The following is an 18,461-nucleotide window of genomic DNA, read 5'->3' on the forward strand; positions in this document are numbered from 1 at the left end:
GTTAGGTTCTGCCTAGTCAGTTCTGGCTCATAGTGACCTTACGTACAATAGAATTGAGCAGAGCCTAGTCCTGTGCCATCCTCACCGGTGTTGCCATGTTTGAGTCCATTGGGTCAGCCACTGTGTCAGGCCAGCTCATTAAAGGGTCTTCCGCTTTTTTTTATGTCCCTCTCCCCATGAACCAGGGGTTCGTGTAGTTGCAAAGTTGCATTTTAAAACTGATCTTGGAAACATCATTCCTCAGATCCACTGATTCGTAATTCAGTGGAATGGTCCACATTATTAGGAAAATAGATATTTCACAAGTAGATAATTTAATGTGGTATCAGGTGCATGCATTTTTCTAGTAATAAAAGAAGCTAAGTACTTTGTTGAGTATATTTTAATGTTGCCCTTTAATTATTGAGGTGTCTGAATGGTCTCTGTCTTTTCGCTTTCTTTCTTTTTGTACTCTTCCTTTGATTTCTTAGAAACCATTCATCTACTGACCCAATTTCCCAATTTCAGTTTTGTTTCCTTTTAAACTAAACTAATCTGCACTTTAAACGAATCTGTCAACTTTGTTTATCCGGTTTCTAAGAACACTTTCTCGCTTCTTTCTAATCTAGAACTTTCCCTATGAACTAATACAGACCCTCCAAGGTAGTTTCATATTTGTAACTGTCCAGTGTTTTTTTTTTTTTTCAATGTGTCTCAACAATTTGTTATGGAAATGTCCACAATGTAGAGAGGGTCAAGGAACCCTGGTGGCGCAATGGTTAAGTGTTCAGCTGGTGTTAGGAACCTACCAGCTGATGTGTTAGAGAAAAACCTCTGGTGATTTTTAACCATAAAGTTCCCAGTTTTGGAAATCTTATGGGGCAGTTCTATTCTGCCTTATAGTCACTGTGTGGAAGAATCGACTGAAGGCAAAACATGACAGCAGAGAGAATCCTTTATGAACTCATCATTCTATTTCTATAGTTGTTCCCATTGTCCCATTCTCCTTTTTTTTCCTATAACCTTACTCACTTCTTTTTCCCACCTTCCAATAATCTGGAACAAATCCCAGGCAACATATCCTATTGATTACAAATAATATTAATTCCTTAGGACTAATTGTTTTCTTGAGTCTTTGATTTGATCTTCTTCGCTCCTCTTTGCCTTAGATGAGGAGACACCAATCACTGACTCTTACTTAGATAGCTCCTCCCAAGCTTTGAAGACTCCAGTCCCTACTCACAGAAGTAGGATGTAGAACATTGTCTTTGTGGACTGTGTTGTACCATTGACCTAGATGTCCCTTGAGACTACAGTCCTAAGTCTCCAAACCCCAGGATTCATTCCCTCAGTGTGTTGAAATATATTTTTTAAATAACCTCTTGATTCACCTCAGGCAGGCAATCCAGACTTCTGTTAAAAACTCCAAAAAGGGGGCTCTCCTGATCACACATTACCTGGATGAGGCTGAGGCTGTATGTGACCGTGTGGCTATCATGGTATCTGGGAGTCTCAGGTAGGTGTCTTTCTGAAGCCCACATTGATCCCTCAAAACAAGAGTTTCTCTGTAGACAGGGTGGGGCTATTGTCATCAAGAGAAACTTGACTTCTCATTTCTCCAGTGGCACCCTTTCCCTGCATTTGAAATTTAAGAATACTTCAAGAAATGGAGGAGCAATTTTCTTTCTCTCTCAACACACTGTCCTTCTTGTCCCTAGATGCATTGGCCCCATCCAACACCTGAAGAGGAAGTATGGCAAGGATTATATTCTAGAACTCAAACTGAAGGAAACTTCTGTAGGGACTCTGGTACACATGGAGATTCTGAAACTTTTCCCGCAGGCTGTACGGCAAGAAAGGTGAAAGGAGTGTTTGATTCTAGTGAAAAGCGTGTAGACTAGGTCCATTTAGTGCTTACCTCTATGACAATGTCAAGGTACATTGACTTCTCATTGACCTCAGGAGTGATTTATTGAGGCATCAGAGTTGAGAGCTTCCCAGGAAGCTAATGATAGGAATGACAAAGTTGCAAATATTCCTAGTAAACAGCGCCCCCCCCCCCCGCCCCACAGAAGACAAAAGGCAACCAAGATAATCCATACATCTCAATTGAATGGTGTTTATCCTTCAACGTGGAGTCTAGAACAGTGTGAGTTTGCATGTGGAGTCTAGAATGAGGAGAGAGAAAGGAGGCAGAGAATAAACTCCAAACTCATTGGAAGGAGGAGCTCATCTAAGGACACAAAAACTACTCCTTTTATTTTAACACAGTATGAATATAATGTTATGAGCTATTCCATAGTTCGGGGCATGTAAGTCCTGGCTGAATTTTGGTTTCATGAATCAGACAAGCAGTGTGGGAAGGTCAGAATGGTAAGTCTGAAGAAGCCAGGGCTGGGTCTGAGAAGGACAAGTCCTGGAGGTTTGGGGAAACCTTAGGGCAACCTGGGAACACCATGGGGAATGAACAGAGACTGGGATACCAAGTTTTTCTGCCAGAATACCATGTAGAAACAAGAGGCCCAAAATGTATTCTGTCCTTTCCTCAGAAACCTAAGAAGTCCTTTAAATACTTCCTCTGCTATTACATTCCTCTCCCCCAACCTAATAGCTCTCTTTCCAAGTTAATTTTCAGAAAGGTGACAAGGATAAACTCTTAGGTTAGAATTAGTTCCCAGCCTACTAATTTGTACTAACCCAATGAATATCTGAATATCCGAATCCAATGAGAAAAAGTTTGCATAGGGTGCACACAAAAAGTATTCCCAACTATTATAATGAGAACACACATTGTGTTCTTCAATAGCCAATTACCAACAATAATTCTTAAAATTTCCATTGATAGATGATTTTTACGTATTTCCTCTTTATGTGCATGCATAATTGACATGGCTATTACTAAGAAATAGATTAGTAATAACAGCAATATTTATTTTGATGCCATTTCTGCCTTAAACTCATGCTTGAACGTGATGTTTTCCAATCCAAGGTCCTCCTCTTTCTTGTCCTATAAACTACCTGTGGCAGATGTTCATCCACTATCTCAAGCATTTTACAGATTAGAGGAAGGTAAGAATCATGACATCTAGGTAAAACTATTGAAAAATTAATTCATTTGTATATAATGGTTTAATGTGAAAGAAATGTGTAATAAATAGTAAAAAATAATTTAAAAAAAAAATGAGACCTGTGATGACAAGTAGAAGATGGTGGCATTTAATTCCAGCATTAATTAATCCAACTCTCGGAAAGAGTTTATCTCCAGTTAAGGGACCAAAATGCAGAAAGCACACAACTTTGCTGACTGGTTTTACTATGAAACTGGGACACAGGCTTCAACAAAGTCCTTAGAGTGATCTGTTTTACCTGCGTTACATAATGCATTCATACCTTGTGTTGTTGTGGTCGTTAAGTGTTATGGAGTTGATTCTGATTCATAGCGACCTTTTATACAGTTTCCAAGGAGTGGCGGATAGGTTTGAACTGCCAGTCTTTGGCTTCAAACCAACTGAGCTTATCCTACAGCGCTATACCTGGTTGCCATTCATACCCTACTATTGCTGTTAAGTATTGAATTGCTGACCTTGTGGTTCACAGTCCATTACTGATCCTACAGCACCACACCAGGAATCCAAGGCTCCTAAATTCCTACATCTTTCCTTCTTCCATCTCCACCACCTGGTTCTGTCTCTCAGCTAATTCCCTTTATGTCCTGGTGTGGCACTGTAGATTAAACACTGTAGGTTAAAAACTGTTAACCACACGGTTGTCAGTTCAAACCCACCAGCCACTCCTCGGAAACCCTATGTAGGGTTGCTATGAGTCATAACCGACTCAGAGGCACTTAGCAATAACAATAAAAGTGACAGAGACATCTTCCATTCTTCCATGAAGTCTTCCTCATGTGTTAAGAATACATCAATCAATTATATAGCTCCTCAAGGAAGTATGTATCTCCCCAAGACATACATACTAAAGAGCAAAACACATAGTAAGTATCAAGCCATTAATTTTAATGTAGTATTTTTAATGTCAATATTAATTCTGTATGTATTTATACGGTACTCCTTTATGATTTTTCATTATTTTTGTCTTCCATTTATATTAGTGGTTTGCAGTTTTACTTTGTATGACTAAAAAAACTCTTGGAGAAAACTGGAAAACATCTAATATTAGCCTTTTTTTCTGTAGTGAGACATAACTTTAATGTGGAAGAATACAACCTCTCTCTGTGTACACTAGATCAGGTGAGTCTTTTTATGAGTCGTCTCGAAAATTTCATATGCAAACAGTTATCCTTTTTGCTATTCACTGGTAAGATAGTCAACAACTTAATAGTTCCTTTTCCTTCTTCATCTCCTCTTTAGGTATTACTGGAACTTTCTAAAGAGCAGGAGCTAGCAGACTCTGATGAAGAAGTTCATACATCCATGAGATGGAAACTTCTCTCTTATTCTGATGACCCTTAAATTCTCAAGCTTCAGAACTCTTCGTTCAGCTCATGTAGACTTATCTTATATGTCATAATTCACATTTTGTCTAATTTTTAAAATGCATTTAATGTCGGTACTGGGTATATGTCATATATGCAGTTAGCAAGTGACTACATTTGATAGTTAGTCTTCCCCTCAGACTTCAAGGTGATAGATAGACAAGCTATGACAAAGGCAATACAAAGGGATCAAGGCACTCAAAGAACCCAACCCTAGATGTGTGATGGAAATACAACTATACACTCAGCATGTTTGGAAACATAAATATTTTTTATCATTTATGAAACTTTCTCTTGCTAATATATATATATATATTAGGGTGTGGCAGCGGTGGTGAGGTTGGCTCAGGATTGGACATTGTTTCGTTCTGCTGTGCATGGGGTCGCTATGAGTCGGTTCCGACTCGATGGCACCTGACAACAACAACAACATATATATGAGACAAGCATTCAACAATCGGAAGTTGAATGGATACTTCACACCAATTTATGAGACACCGGGTGTATGGGTTTTCTTTTGTATATAAGTACAACCCAAGATGCCAGAACTTGTTTTGGAGGCCACAAAATTAGGAGGCCTATGGACACACAAGTAAACTAGTGTATTCATTTGAAGAACAGTTAAAATATTCCATTTGAAGCATGAAAAATCACAATAGTATTTGCTCAGATATTTATATTTTTTAATATATATTATGGTTGTGGGGCTACTGACCTCTCTCATTATCTGATTCATCATTTTCTGTGTATTTGCTGCTATTTTAGGATAATTTCCCCTTTATATATGTGTCTATATGTGTGTGTGTTATGTATGCATATATCATATGAAATCATCTTCTTTATTGATCAATTTTGTAAAAAATTTATGTTGCTTTTATATATTATTTTAGCTTTTCTCTTAAATAATAATTCATTTTGAATATCATCAGAAAATTTGTGAAGATCAAGCAGGATTACTTTGTGTGCATATGTGTGTATGAGAGAGAGAGGGGCAAAAAATATATTTTTGTAATGGTTCCTGAAGAAAATTTGTGTAATACAGAAAAATGTTGACTAGAGTTGAATGAAAATCACTACAATTTTACTATACCAAAAAACAACGTACACATGTTAGCATTTTCAACTCTTTCCTTCTGTCTTTATTTCAGATTTTACCTAGCTGAAATCATATAGTATACTTCTTGTTGTAAAGCGCTATTGAGTGGGGTTCTAACTCAGAGAGACCCTGTGAGGGTTACTGAGGAGCGGCTGATGGATTTGAACCACCAACTCTGTGGTTAGCAGTCCAGTGTATTTTCTGCAGTGCCACACATATGCAATCTCTAAATAAATATTTTCATATTTGCTGATATGACATTGAAATCATTTCAGTTTATATTCAAGTGTCAGTGAGGTTATAGTTTTTAATCTTTGCATTTCATTGTGTGTTAATATTTGAATCCTTTGTTCATTTCTGTGTTCTAACCTTTTTCTTATCTAATTGTATCTTTTGTCTATAAAATTTTACCAATATTTTAATTAAATATGAAAAGTTATATTTCTAAATCTCCGGTAAATCATCTATAGGAGCCTTTTGTGCCCTGTAAAAATCCATTTATATTATAGAGAGAGTTGAGTTCAAAGAAATTATTTATAAAACTCAAGCAATAAATCCTTTTGTCTTCCTCTAATGTAAAACATAGGAGCACAGTGGCTCCATATGATAAGCACTGGACTGTCAGCCACAAACGTCAGCAGTTTAAGCCCAACCGTTGCTCCATGGGAGAAAGATGAGGCATTCTGCTCCCATAAATATGTACAGCCTCAGAAAGCCTACAGAGAGTTTCTATGATTCTGACTCCATGGCTCTTAACAACAATAACAATACTATACAACATTGTTGTTGTGTTGTTATTCAGTGCTGTGGAGTCATCATTCCACATACATAAACATTTGAGTCCTGGTGTGGCGCTGTGGGTTAATGCACTGGACTGCAAAGTCGGCTTCAACCACAAATTCAGCAGTTCAAGCTCATCAGCTGCTCCTTGAAAACCCTATACAGGGTTGCTGTGGGTCAGAACCAACTCGATGGCACTTAACACAACAATAACAATTTCATGTAACAACATATGAGGTATATTCTTTATAAATTATGTCTTATCTATAAATTATAGAAATGTGTTTACAAAATACTGAATAAACAATGCCAGATGGAGCATGGGTATCATTAAAACATTAAATGGACTTTACTTGCTAAAACTACCACAGTATGGTAGGTTTTGAAGTTGCTAATTTAATTTTTTATTCCGACTGTGTACAAAAGCTGATGAATAGGTATAAAAAGAGAAGACAATCAGAATAAAACAAAGGATGATGTTGTAGATTGAAAGGTGTCTCCTCCACAAAGTGTGCTTGTATCTGCACCATATACTATGGAGCTTATGTCTGTAAATATAATTTTGTATGGAAGGTAGGAATTTCTTTGTTGTGTTAATTAGAGTATCTTTGCGGAGTGGGGTGAATTCAAATGTAATCACTTCTGAGTTACAAAAGGAGCCGAACAGATAAACACACAGAGAGAAAGGGAGGAGAAAGACCAAAGAGACAGATGCACCTACAAGCATTGTCGAAAACCATTAGAAGATGCAATGGTCCCCGAAGGGCCGCCCCATAGAGTCCCGCTCCAAATTAGAATTTACAGCCTCCTGAGTTGGAGACCTTGGGGTGCTGTTGGATAAGCTAACTGAAAGGGCAACAGTTCAAACCCTGGAGGCCATCTGCTCTGCTTACAGCCTCCGAAACCCTACACAGAGTTGCTATGGGTTGGAATCAGCCGGCTGACAGTGTGGGTTAGTGTGGGCTGTGAGAAAATAAATTTCTGTTCTTTAAAGCTACCTACGTGTGGTATTTAAGGTGCTCTGGTAGCGTAGTGGTTATGAATCGGGCTGCGAACCGCAAGGTCAGTAGTTCGAAACTACCAGCTGTTCCATGGGAGAAAGATGAGGCTTTCTGCTCCCTTAAAGATTTATAGCCTTGGAAATCCTGTACAGGGTCACTATGAGTCGGAACTGACTCCACGGCACATAACAACAACAACTTGTGGTATTTGTGCTATGGTAGCGTTACATCTGCTTTTGGAGTCCTGGTGTGTCACTGCAAAGTCGACTTCAACCACCAGGTCAGCAGTTCAAGCTCACCAGCTGCTCCTTGAAAACCCTATACAGGGTTGCTATGAGTCGGAACTGACTGGATAACACTTAACAACAGCAACAAGTACAATTAAACTTACATTAAACTTTGTAGTAAAATTTCATACACCTGAAGTTAAAGGGGGAAAATTCCAAAATATCCTAAAGAGTAAAACAAAATACATCAAATTAATGAGAATAAAAATTATGCCAGCATTTTTGTCAACAAAGCTAGGTGCAAGAGGGCAATCACAAACTGCTTTTAAAGTGAGCCGTTTAGCGTATTTCAACCTGGGCAAAAAATAAAATAAAGGAAGAAAAAGTAATGCTGAGCCAGAGGGGAAAGAGGGTCCTGAAATCAGGATTAAACACGAACTAAAGCCCAGTGACAGAAGGCTTCAGGATGCTTGTGATGACGTGTAATCGGTGCTCAGGGCTCATAAATGAACAGCCACATTCTGAGATAGACCATTAAAAGAGAGCAGACCACCCATAAAAAGTTATTATTTTATTTCCCTATATGATGTTTTAAGGAGCTCTGGTAGTGTTGTGGTTACTAATCGGGCTGTTAATCTCGTAGTCAGCAGTTCGAAACTACCAGCTGTTCCGTGGGAGAAAGATGAGGCTTTCTGCTCCCCTAAAGATTTACAGCCTCAGAAACCCTGTACAGGGGCACTATGAGTCGGAACCGACTCCATGGCACATAACAACAACAACAACAACATAGTGAAGTTTTACAAGGAGTCCTTGTGCACCCCCTGTACGGCAAAGTCGGTTTGAAGCACAAGGTAGGCAGTTCAAGCTCACCAGCTAATCCTCGGAAACCCTATACAGGGTTGCTATGGGTCGGAACCGACTCGACAACACTTAGCAACAACAAGATGTTTTAAGGTTATACTGTTTGTACCCAGTTCCCTAGACATAACCTAAAAGGATGACCTTCCACTGGGGGTGGCAGAGAACCATCTCCAGGGAGGGGTACTTAAGTGCTAAAGGTACTCAACATTCCAGAATAAGTTTTGTCTGCTCCTACCAAAGGCTTTAAGGATCTCTGCTAGCATAGTGGTTACGAAACGGGCTGTAACCTCAAGGTTGGCAGTTCAAAACTACCAGCTATTCCATGGGAGAAAGATGAGGCTTTCTGCTCCTGTAAAGATTTACAGCCTTGGAAACCCTGTGCAGGGTCACTATGAGTCAGAACCGACTCCACTTAACAACAACAACAACAACCAGAGGCTTTGGGGATGGAATCCATCTTGAAGCAATACTGCATAAGTACCCAGTTAGCATGACCCTTCCTGAACTGGCCAATTCCGGGAAATTCCTTCTTTCATATGAATAAAGATGATGTCTTTTCCCACCTAAAACCTTTCAAAATCCCAACCAAGTCTTAGTTTGGGTAGTTGGGAGTCAGTGTTGCTTAGAGCCTTCCTCATTTCTTCTGGCCAGATCTTTCCTTTCAATAAATCTTTTGCTTGTGTGAAACTCTGTCTATCTAACCTGATCAATTATGGTCAGCAAAGAAAAGGACCCTTCATTGTAGGGTAGGGGTATCCCCTGAATGCTGATTACAGTGTTAGACTAACAGAAATGTAAGTAAAGAAATGGACACATTTCCTAGTTGGGGGAAAGCTAAAAAATAGGTGGCCAAAGTTTATGTTCGAGGAAGTGAAAGTTAGGGAAAAAATGGGTGCGCTGGCATATTTGAATGTTATAGCTTCAGACTGAACTGAAACTACATTTTAAATTAAGCTAAGATTTTTTTTTGTCTAAATTACTGCTCAAATAACAAAGAAGGAAAAAATCAGAATGTCTAACCTAGATAAAATATTGCTAAGTGTTTGTTAAGAATATTTATGCAGCGTATCTTAGAAGAGACCTTTTAACACAAGGCTGTGAAACAGAGCTGATAATGCTACGTGAAATCAGGAATATAAGTAATTCTAGAACTAAGACAGATGTACCTACACAATTACGTCAAAGCTTGTTCTTCATCTTGACCCCAAAATTAAATTTTGACTTATTAAACATTTTTCATATAATTTCTGCTAGGTTTTTTTTTTTTGCAAATGTAGAACTAGTTAGAAAGACACATCTCAGCTATATGAAAGTCTTAACTGTTTGTAACACAAAGTAAGCAGAAATTCAGGCTTTAATTTACAAAAATAAACTGCCTTCGTAACTATTCAGGCGATTCACTTAATAGATTGCTTCAATTCTCCTCACTTCCCTGCCTACTAGCCAGATGGGCAATGTTGACATTTCAAAGGCTTCAGATTGGAACAAATCCAATCTTTACTTCTTCTTAACTAAATGAATCAGCTTTTATAATTCAAGGACCTCAACTAAAAGTGTTCAGATTTACAGTCAATTACAAGACCCCTAAATACTTAGAAATACTAAGTCAAAAAGTATTATTACTAGTGTTCTAGATCATACTAGTTATTCTAGTCCTGTTATGATGCTGTGAGTTATACACTGAACTGCAAAGTTGGTCTGAACTGCAAGGTCAACGGTTCAAGCTAACCAGCTGCTCCTCTGAAACCTTACTTAGCGTTGCTATGGGTTGGAACTGACTCAACGGCACTTAACAACAACAACATAGTTCAAACATGCCTGGGTTTATTCCAAACAAAGCGAATTTAAATAGGTCTCTGAAATCAGTGGATGGCCACATACAAGTTCTGTCAGCAAAGCAGCTGGCCTTAGAAAGATTTGTCTTAGTCTTGTGAGTTAAGTGCCTTCTGGTAGGTTCTGACACATAGTGACCCTATATAGGGTTTCCAGGAGTCCTAGTGTACTGCCATAGGGTAAGCACTGGACTGCTAACTTCAAGACCAGCAGTTCAAATCCACCAAGTAAGGAAGCCCTATTCAGGGTTGCTGAGTGAGAACTTGATCACACTTATCAACATAGGGTTTTCAAGGACCATCTGGTGGGTTTGAACTGCCAACCTTGCAATTAACAGTCCAGTGTTCATCCTACAGTACAACACCAGGTCTTGTAAAGGTGCCTTTAAAACAAAGGTTTACTCAAAACAGCAGCTTCCCAAGGTGATCTACTCGGCCAATTAAATTCAAGGCAGAGAGGTCAGCTCATAAGGATATGGAGATTATTTTGGGGAATCCCAAAGGGGTCGTCTTGCTTTGATGATACATCAGTTCACTTCCCACGTGTGATTTTCATTTGCTGCATTGTTGCTGTTGTTGGTGGTTGGTTTTGAGTCAGCTCTGGCTCACAGCGATCCCATTTACAGCAGAACCAAATGCTGCCTCATAATGGTTGTTACTACTAAGACATTGCTGCTACCACTATGTCAATCTCCTTGGGGGTCTTACCCTTTTGTACTGACCCTCTATTTCACCAAGCATGATGTCCTTCTCCAGGGACTGGTCCCTACATACATGTTCAAAGTATGAGAGACGAGGTCTGATCAGCCTGGCTTCTAAGGAGATTTCTGGCTGCACTTCTTCCAAGACAGATTAGTGTATCATTCAGGTAGTCCATGGTACTTTTAATATGCTTCTCCTGTACCATAAATCAAATGCATCAATTTTTCTATGGTCTTTCTTATTCATTGTCCAACTTTCATATGTGTATGATGTGACAAAAAAAATACCATGGATTGGGTCAGGTACACCTTAGTCCTCAAAGTGACATCTTTGCTCTTGAACATGTTAAACAGGTACAGCAGCTTTGCCTAGTGTTGTACGTCATTTGGTTTCTTGACAGCTGCTTCCATGAGTGTTGATTGTGAGTACAAGCAAAATAAAGTTGTTGACAACTTTAATCCTTTCTCTATTGATCAGGATGTTATTAACTGGTCCATTTGTGAGGATTTTTGGTTTTTTCACATTGAGTTGCAATCCATACTGAAGATTGTAGTCTTTGATCTTCATCAGTAAATATTTTAAGACCTCTTTGTTTCCAGCACATGTTGTTGTTGTTGTTGTTAGGTACCTCCCAGTCAGTATGGATTCATAGCGATCTTATGCACAACAGAACAAAACACTGCCAACCTCACAGACTCTATCCTTAATGCAAAGTTCCTTCTAGGAAGCCAGTTACTGAAAAACATTTTCTCTAAATTGTATTTTCTGTATGCCAAATGTTAGTGACTATTTTGATGTGTTCTACAGAAGACATTTGCAAACACAGAAACAATCTGAGATTATTATTAGTTTTAAATTTGTCTCATGAATTAATGAGTAGTTCAGGATGCTTCCACTTAGCATGCGGAGAGATTTCTGGGTCACACATGATCATCAAACAGTAAATTTGATTTTAAAAGTATTGAGGGAATGGGAAATTATTACAGAAAACTTCCTGTCAATTGCTATTGGCAATAGAATGCAGCTGAGAGCCTGTTTGATTTAAGACTAAGAAGCACAGTACACTGTTTCCCCTTAGTTTGAAACCATAGTGCCGAAGAACTGAGCAGACGTACCGGCTGTAAGCAGGGTAGTTTTTTCATGTCTGTTGTTTAGCTAACAACCGACTCTATGAGTCACAAGAAGTTTTTGAGCTGCTTGTCTTCAACTTAAGTGAGCTGCTCAGAAAAAGGTGGAACTGAATGTTTAAAATCTAACTATTCTGGAAAGCAGGGCACCATCCTTGCTTCTGGAGAAAGGAGTTTTTTTTCTGGGACTGTTGGGAAAATAACGGGAGGCTTTAGGAGTGCAGACATGGTTAGAGACACTGTTCTAGAGAGTCTACTGTGTTCTCCGCCAAGAAGATGCTGCAGCGAGGGGCAGGCAGTGCACCTGAAATGCAGGGGAAATCCAGTGCCTTCTGTTTCCCTGAAAATCACTGATTTCACTCCACTGCCCTATTGCTGTGAGTTTGGTTTCAGTGGGAGGTTTGAGCTACTTTCTGGCCTGAGTGGTGTGTTCATGGCTGACATTTCTACAGCAATCTCTCCCTGTGTGTCTCTTCACTTCTTTCTGCTCCTCGCTGAAATGAACTTAACTGATCTTAGTTTAAAAGAATGTGTTTGGGATCAACTCTTCCAAGAGACCCTCATATTAAAAATCGAACTGAAAAGAACTAGAGTTTTCTTGGTTTTCATGTTTTGATATTTCCAGCCAACCATCTGCAACTATGAACTTCCTGTGGAGGAACTGGCTGGGAGACAAACAGGGAGAAGAATCATCATGTGAGCACAGGGTTTTTGGCAGCCTGGGCTGAATTGAGACCATATTCCTTTTTGGAAATTAGTCTAAAAGAGACCTATTCACAATAAACTTGAACTTAAAAGCATGATGTAGTAGTGACCCACAACGAATATGAATTTTTGTCCAGGACATGCCGAGACCTGCAGATGAACTGTGTTTCTAGAGTCTTGTTCCAGCTTTCCTGAGTAAGTTAACCTCTAAAATTATGATTATTTCTGCATATGAAATCTAACATATGATTGCAAAGAGCGTGCTTAGTATTTGGGTGGATACTATGAAAAGCAGTAAGTTATGATAAGTTGTTTAAATGTTTCACATTTTCAGAGTATTTTATATTGTATGATTTAGTCAACAGTGTGAGAAGTAAGATTTACTACTCCATGGTCCAACCATTCTTGGACCGATCGCATCTATGACTCAGATACGGATAAACTGAAAGGATTGTAACTGCAATTTGCCACGTTGCCAGTCGGAACTATTGCTGAAGGCATTTGAATAACTAATTAATTTTTGTTAGTTCTTAGTTTTATTGTAAACATTGGGGAGAGGCGTGCTTTTTTCCCCCCTTGAGTGTTGAGTTGTTTTTAGCTGGTAAGACAATATTTTTATCATGACGATTTCTATTTATAAGAAGATACATAAGAATTTCAATTGCATTTACTAAGCAGTATATTTGTTTTCTGGATAATAGCAATTCTATCTGATTGGGAAATAACTGGATTTTTAACAGCTAATTTTTATTATTTCTAAGTAATACAATTTTCTACACAAAGCAACTTAATCTAACTCTATGCTTTATGTTACTATAGTAAACAGTATTTTCCCACTACTGTCTACTTTACAAAGACCCCTAATGACACTGTAGGATAATCCTTGGATTGCTCTCTGCAAGGTCAGCAGTTCAAGCCCACCAGACACTCCTCTGGAGAAAAATGATGGTTTCTCCACCCATAAAGTTTTACAGTCAACGTCACTGTGAGTCAGAATCAACTTGTGGGTTCTGTTTTTTTACTTATTTACATCAAGATGCAAAGTGAGGATAAAACCAGTCTAATAGTCAGAAACAATGAACCCCATTTCTGACAGCTACATTATGGTAATTGTTTTTAATTAGCATTCTCCAGCACATACATTAAGAAAGAAGAGTGGGGACTTGGGTAATAGGTTAAGCCCACCTCATCTGGCAGCTTCCGGGGCATTGCTTTCCTGATGGGAAATGTGGCCACTTGGTCTCAGTCTGGTCTCCAGGCATTCACTGGCTGTACTGATGGCATTGTTAACAAGAGTTCATCCACAGCCCTGGAAATCCCTTATGTTCAAAGCTGCGCATCTTTAAACTGAACCCATGTCCTCCTTTGTGTCACAGAGAGGCACATTATAAAGGGACTTCCAGCAGGGACTTTGTCCTATGTCCTTCTCCAGATCTACTTTTTTTTTTTTAACGTTTTATTGTGAATTATGTGATAGTTTACATGGGAGAACATTAACTTTACATTCATCCTATCATTTATCGTTGCATTGCCATGATTGCAATCCCCTCCATGCATCATCAAACAACCAAAGGGTAGACCCTGCAAGCCTGCCCCCTGCCATCAGCACACAGCCCCTCTCCCTCTCTAGGTCTGGAGTCCCCAGACGCTCCATCTCTCCACATCATCATCTCTGCCTCCATCTCTGGCGTCACCGTTTCTCTGGGTAGGGTCCCACACTCCGCTCTTCTCCCTTGATGGTCCCAGGGACCTCTGCTCCTTTTGCTACAAAATGTCTACCTTTATATTTTCAACTCTCACAGTCAGTTGTGATAGCAATTATTCACTATTGTACCACATGATTGCTATCCACATCTCCTTTCATCAGCCCAACCTAGACAGTTTGGATACTATTCAGTGGAGATCCTACCTTCCTCCACGCCCTCTGGATCTAGGTTCCCTCTTGAAAACTTGTAAGCCAGTCACTTCTTGCCTTTGTAGTCCCCCCACCCCCACCCCCCATTTGGGTAGCCAATGTCTAAGTTGCCCATCCCTGTCTACCCTGTGTACTGAGGGGGTGAGAATGATTTGTGAATGTAAGATGTATTCCCTCTTTGGAGCTACTGCATCCATAGGTGTAGGTCAAGTTCATCAAATTGTATCAGATTGCTCTTTTTTTCCCTCTTCTTTCTTCTTCTAGCTGAATTCTGATCATCTAGCCATTGAAGCCAGGTCAAGTGGGTGTTATCTGCAAGTGTAGGTGTTCTTATGCATATGCCCTCTCTTCTTATCAGCTGAATGCTTCACTCTCCACTCTAGTCCTCTGTGGCTATGTCACTGTCTCTTGGCCCAGGAGTCCCCAGGTCTTGCCAAACTGCTGGCCAACCAGGTCTCCACCCAGGTTCACAGGAGTCTATTGAACATGGTAGGACTTAGTTCGCAGCTTCATTGCTGTTTTTTCCTCACTTCCCCTTATTGGTGACCAATATAGTCATCAATCAGACCACATACCTGCTCGTGTATTCCCCTTTAGTCTTTGTCTCTAAAGGGGGTTTACCCTGAGGGGACCCAACTACTTGTTTATTCTTGTAGTAGTCAGTCAGACTGCCATTATTGTTTTTTATTTTTCCTTTCGGCCTTTCTTTCAAGAAATATCTTCATTCTTCTAGCCACTCCAGGTTGGTCTGCTTATCCTTTTAAGTGGAAATTTCCCACCTCAGAAGATTCTGGATGGGGTTCAGGAGTCCCTCTATGTTCTTATGCAATGCAGAGGCTCAGCAGGAAGTCTCCTTCACTGGGCAAGCTGTAACCCCATTTTAGGTATTCCAATCAATTACAGGCAGAAGATGGACTTACAATCTTTCTATGGTGATATTTCTGGCTATTCCTTTCTCTCCCCCTCATGTGATTATTTTACAATTGTATGCAAGTGAAACCAAGATTCAAAAGACAGCCAAGCATCTTAACATTATTTCCCCCCTTTTCCCCATTCCAACCATGCCTCAATCCCTGTATCCCAGAGCCTTGTTTTTCCAAGGTTGTGCATACATCATTATTTAACTCTGTCCCACTTAGCTCATGCAAACCTGCTTAACTGTTCTCCCATATGCTTGTTCTTCAATTCCCCTCCCCCTTCTTGTGTATTGCCCCCCCTCCCTACCCTGTGCTCCGCCTTCCCCTCCCTCCCCTTGCCCCACCTCCCACATCCGGGTAACCAGCAAAGAATTCTCCTGCCCCTTTTAGTATGGGTTCTTTATCTTAGTCTTTTACAATAGTGGTCCTATGCAGTATTTCTCCTTTCATGACTGACTACTTTGAAGTCCTGGTGTGGCACTGTGGGTTAATGTGCCAGACTGCAAAGCCATTTGAACTGCAAGGTCAGTGGTTCAAGCTCACCAGCTGCTCCTTGAAAACCCTATACAGGGTTTTCACTATGGGTTGGAATCAACTTGATGGCACTTAACAACAACAATGGCTAGTGATTGTGAATATTTCTTCATGTTTGTTGGCTGCCCAGATTTCCTCCTTGGTAAAGTGTCTGTTCATGGCCTGTACCCGTCTTTTACTTGGGTTATTTGTCTTTTTGTTGTAGAGGTGTTGTAGTTCCCTATACATTTTAGAAATGAGTTCCTTGTCTGATGTGTCGTTGCAAAAGATTTTTTTTCCCATTCTGTGGGTTCCCTTTTTATTCTTTTGGTGAAATCATTGATGCACATAAGTTTTTAATTTTCAGTATGCTCCAATCAACTATTTGTCTACTTTTGTTTGTGTAGCTTTTGAAATGTTTGGTTGTCTGTGTATGCCCTGAATTATAGCCCTCACATTTGTCCCTATTTTTTCATTGACGTCCTTCATAATTCTGGTATTCACATTTAGATCTTTAATCCATGCTGAATTGGTTTTTATATAAGGCATGACATAAAGGTCTTGCTTCAATCTTTTGCATATCAGTTTCCTGTTCTGCCAGCACCACATGTTGAAGAGATTATTACCTCCCCATGTGATATATTTAGGCACTTTGTCAAAAATCAGTTGGCTGTATGTGGACAGTTAGTGTCTGGATTCTCGATTCTGTTCCCTTGATCAATGTATCTTTCATTGTACCAAAGTCAAGCTGTTTTGACCACTGTAGCTGTGTAATAAATTTTGAAATCAAAGAGTGAGAGGTGTTCAACCTTAGTCTTCTTCTTAAGCAGAGCTATGCTTATCCTGGGTCTAGGCCTACTTTTGTATTCTTCTTCCTGCCTTTGTCTGAGTTCAAATGAACTCTGGTGGCATAGTGGGTTACGCGTTAGGCTGCTAACCAAAAGGTTGCAGTCTAATCCCACCATCTATTCTGAGGGAGAATGATGAGACTGTCTGCTCCAATGAAGATTTCCAGCCTTGGAGCAGTTCTGTCTGTCCCATGGGCTCACTATGGTCTGAGTTGACTCCATAGCAATGAGTTTGGCGGTGGGGAGAGGCTTCCCATGCTCCTTGGTTTGTGGCTGTCTCCCTCCATCTGTTTGAGTTCTTCTTGTATCCCAACCCCCGTGACCTCCTCTTCTGCCTCCTTCCTCCATGTTATAAGGACCTTTATAATTACATTGCCCCCACTCACATAATCCAGATCATCTTCCTGTCTTAAGGTAAACTGGTTAGCAATCCTAATTCCACCTGCAACTTTAATCTCCCTTTGCCACTTAATTTAACATATTCACAGGTTCCAGAATTACAATATAGAATAGGGTGGAGTATTTTGCCCACCACGTTCCTCTTTAACGCTTTCTTGCCGTTCATATAGTAATTAATCCCAGAGTCTTTTTCTACGTTCTGCTTTTGTCTGCTCACACTGCCATGCATAGTGTGAATCTTAGAAAACTGAGGTACTGTCATATCTCAATTGGGTGACTTCAGAACTTAATTAAAACCTCCATTTTGAATTAAACTAAGATTTTCATTTCTATCTTTCGAAAAGGACATCTAGCCTTTTTTTTGTCAAAGTTTTACTGATTGAAAACAAAGGAGGCAAAACTAAAGATTTCTAACCTGAATAAAGAATTGCTTGGTGTCTGTTAAGAATGTTTTTGTAGTTCCCTACCGTGAAGGCAACTTGGCGAGAAGGAGGAGAAACTAGAACTGATGATGTGAAATGAGATTAAATCCTGTAAATAACGTTACAGCTAAAATAGATTCATATCAAATCTTCGTTTGCATGCTGACACCCAGATTAAATCCTCACATACAGCTGCATTTCTCCTTGTTGTTGTTGTTGTTGAATGTCGTACAGTCAGTTCAGACTCATAGTGATCCTGTATAGGGTTTCCGAGCAGCACTTAGTAGGTTTGAACTGTTGACCTTGTAGTTCCGGTCCAGTGATAATCCTAGAGTGCTACACCAGGAGTCCACTAGCCCTTTGTAATGTAACTAGTGAAGAGATTGAGTTTGATAAAATGAGGAAATAAGGTGCAGGTATAACAGAAAATTATCCTTTGGCAGTATGCTTTGTTAATCAAAGCTCAGGATAACAAATAAATTGACTGATGTTAAGAAAATATTTAAGCATTTAGCAAACCCTTTATAATATTTAGTATGTCTCCCCCAACCCCCATGTGCCTTCAAGCACAGATCCCTTGCCTACTGGGTCTTTCTAAACCCCTACTGCTCTTCCTGAAACTGGGAACATTACGACACTTTGCAT

General features: G+C 39.7%; 1 protein-coding gene across 1 annotated transcript in view; it reads left to right on the forward strand.

The window, feature by feature from the left end:
- Positions 1-4,448, forward strand: part of ABCA6 (ATP-binding cassette, sub-family A (ABC1), member 6) — a 77,249-nt gene extending 72,801 nt beyond the window's left edge. Inside the window, exons 35-39 of the mRNA XM_006872306.1 lie at positions 1,376-1,495; positions 1,698-1,838; positions 2,969-3,048; positions 4,171-4,226; positions 4,347-4,448. Coding sequence (XP_006872368.1) covers positions 1,376-1,495; positions 1,698-1,838; positions 2,969-3,048; positions 4,171-4,226; positions 4,347-4,448 — 499 coding nt within the window. The remainder of the gene's footprint in view (positions 1-1,375; positions 1,496-1,697; positions 1,839-2,968; positions 3,049-4,170; positions 4,227-4,346) is intronic.
- The last annotated feature ends 14,013 nt before the right edge of the window (positions 4,449-18,461 follow it).

Source organism: Chrysochloris asiatica, unplaced genomic scaffold (assembly GCF_000296735.1).
Source record: "Chrysochloris asiatica unplaced genomic scaffold, ChrAsi1.0 scaffold00192, whole genome shotgun sequence".
Lineage (NCBI taxonomy): Eukaryota > Metazoa > Chordata > Mammalia > Afrosoricida > Chrysochloridae > Chrysochloris > Chrysochloris asiatica.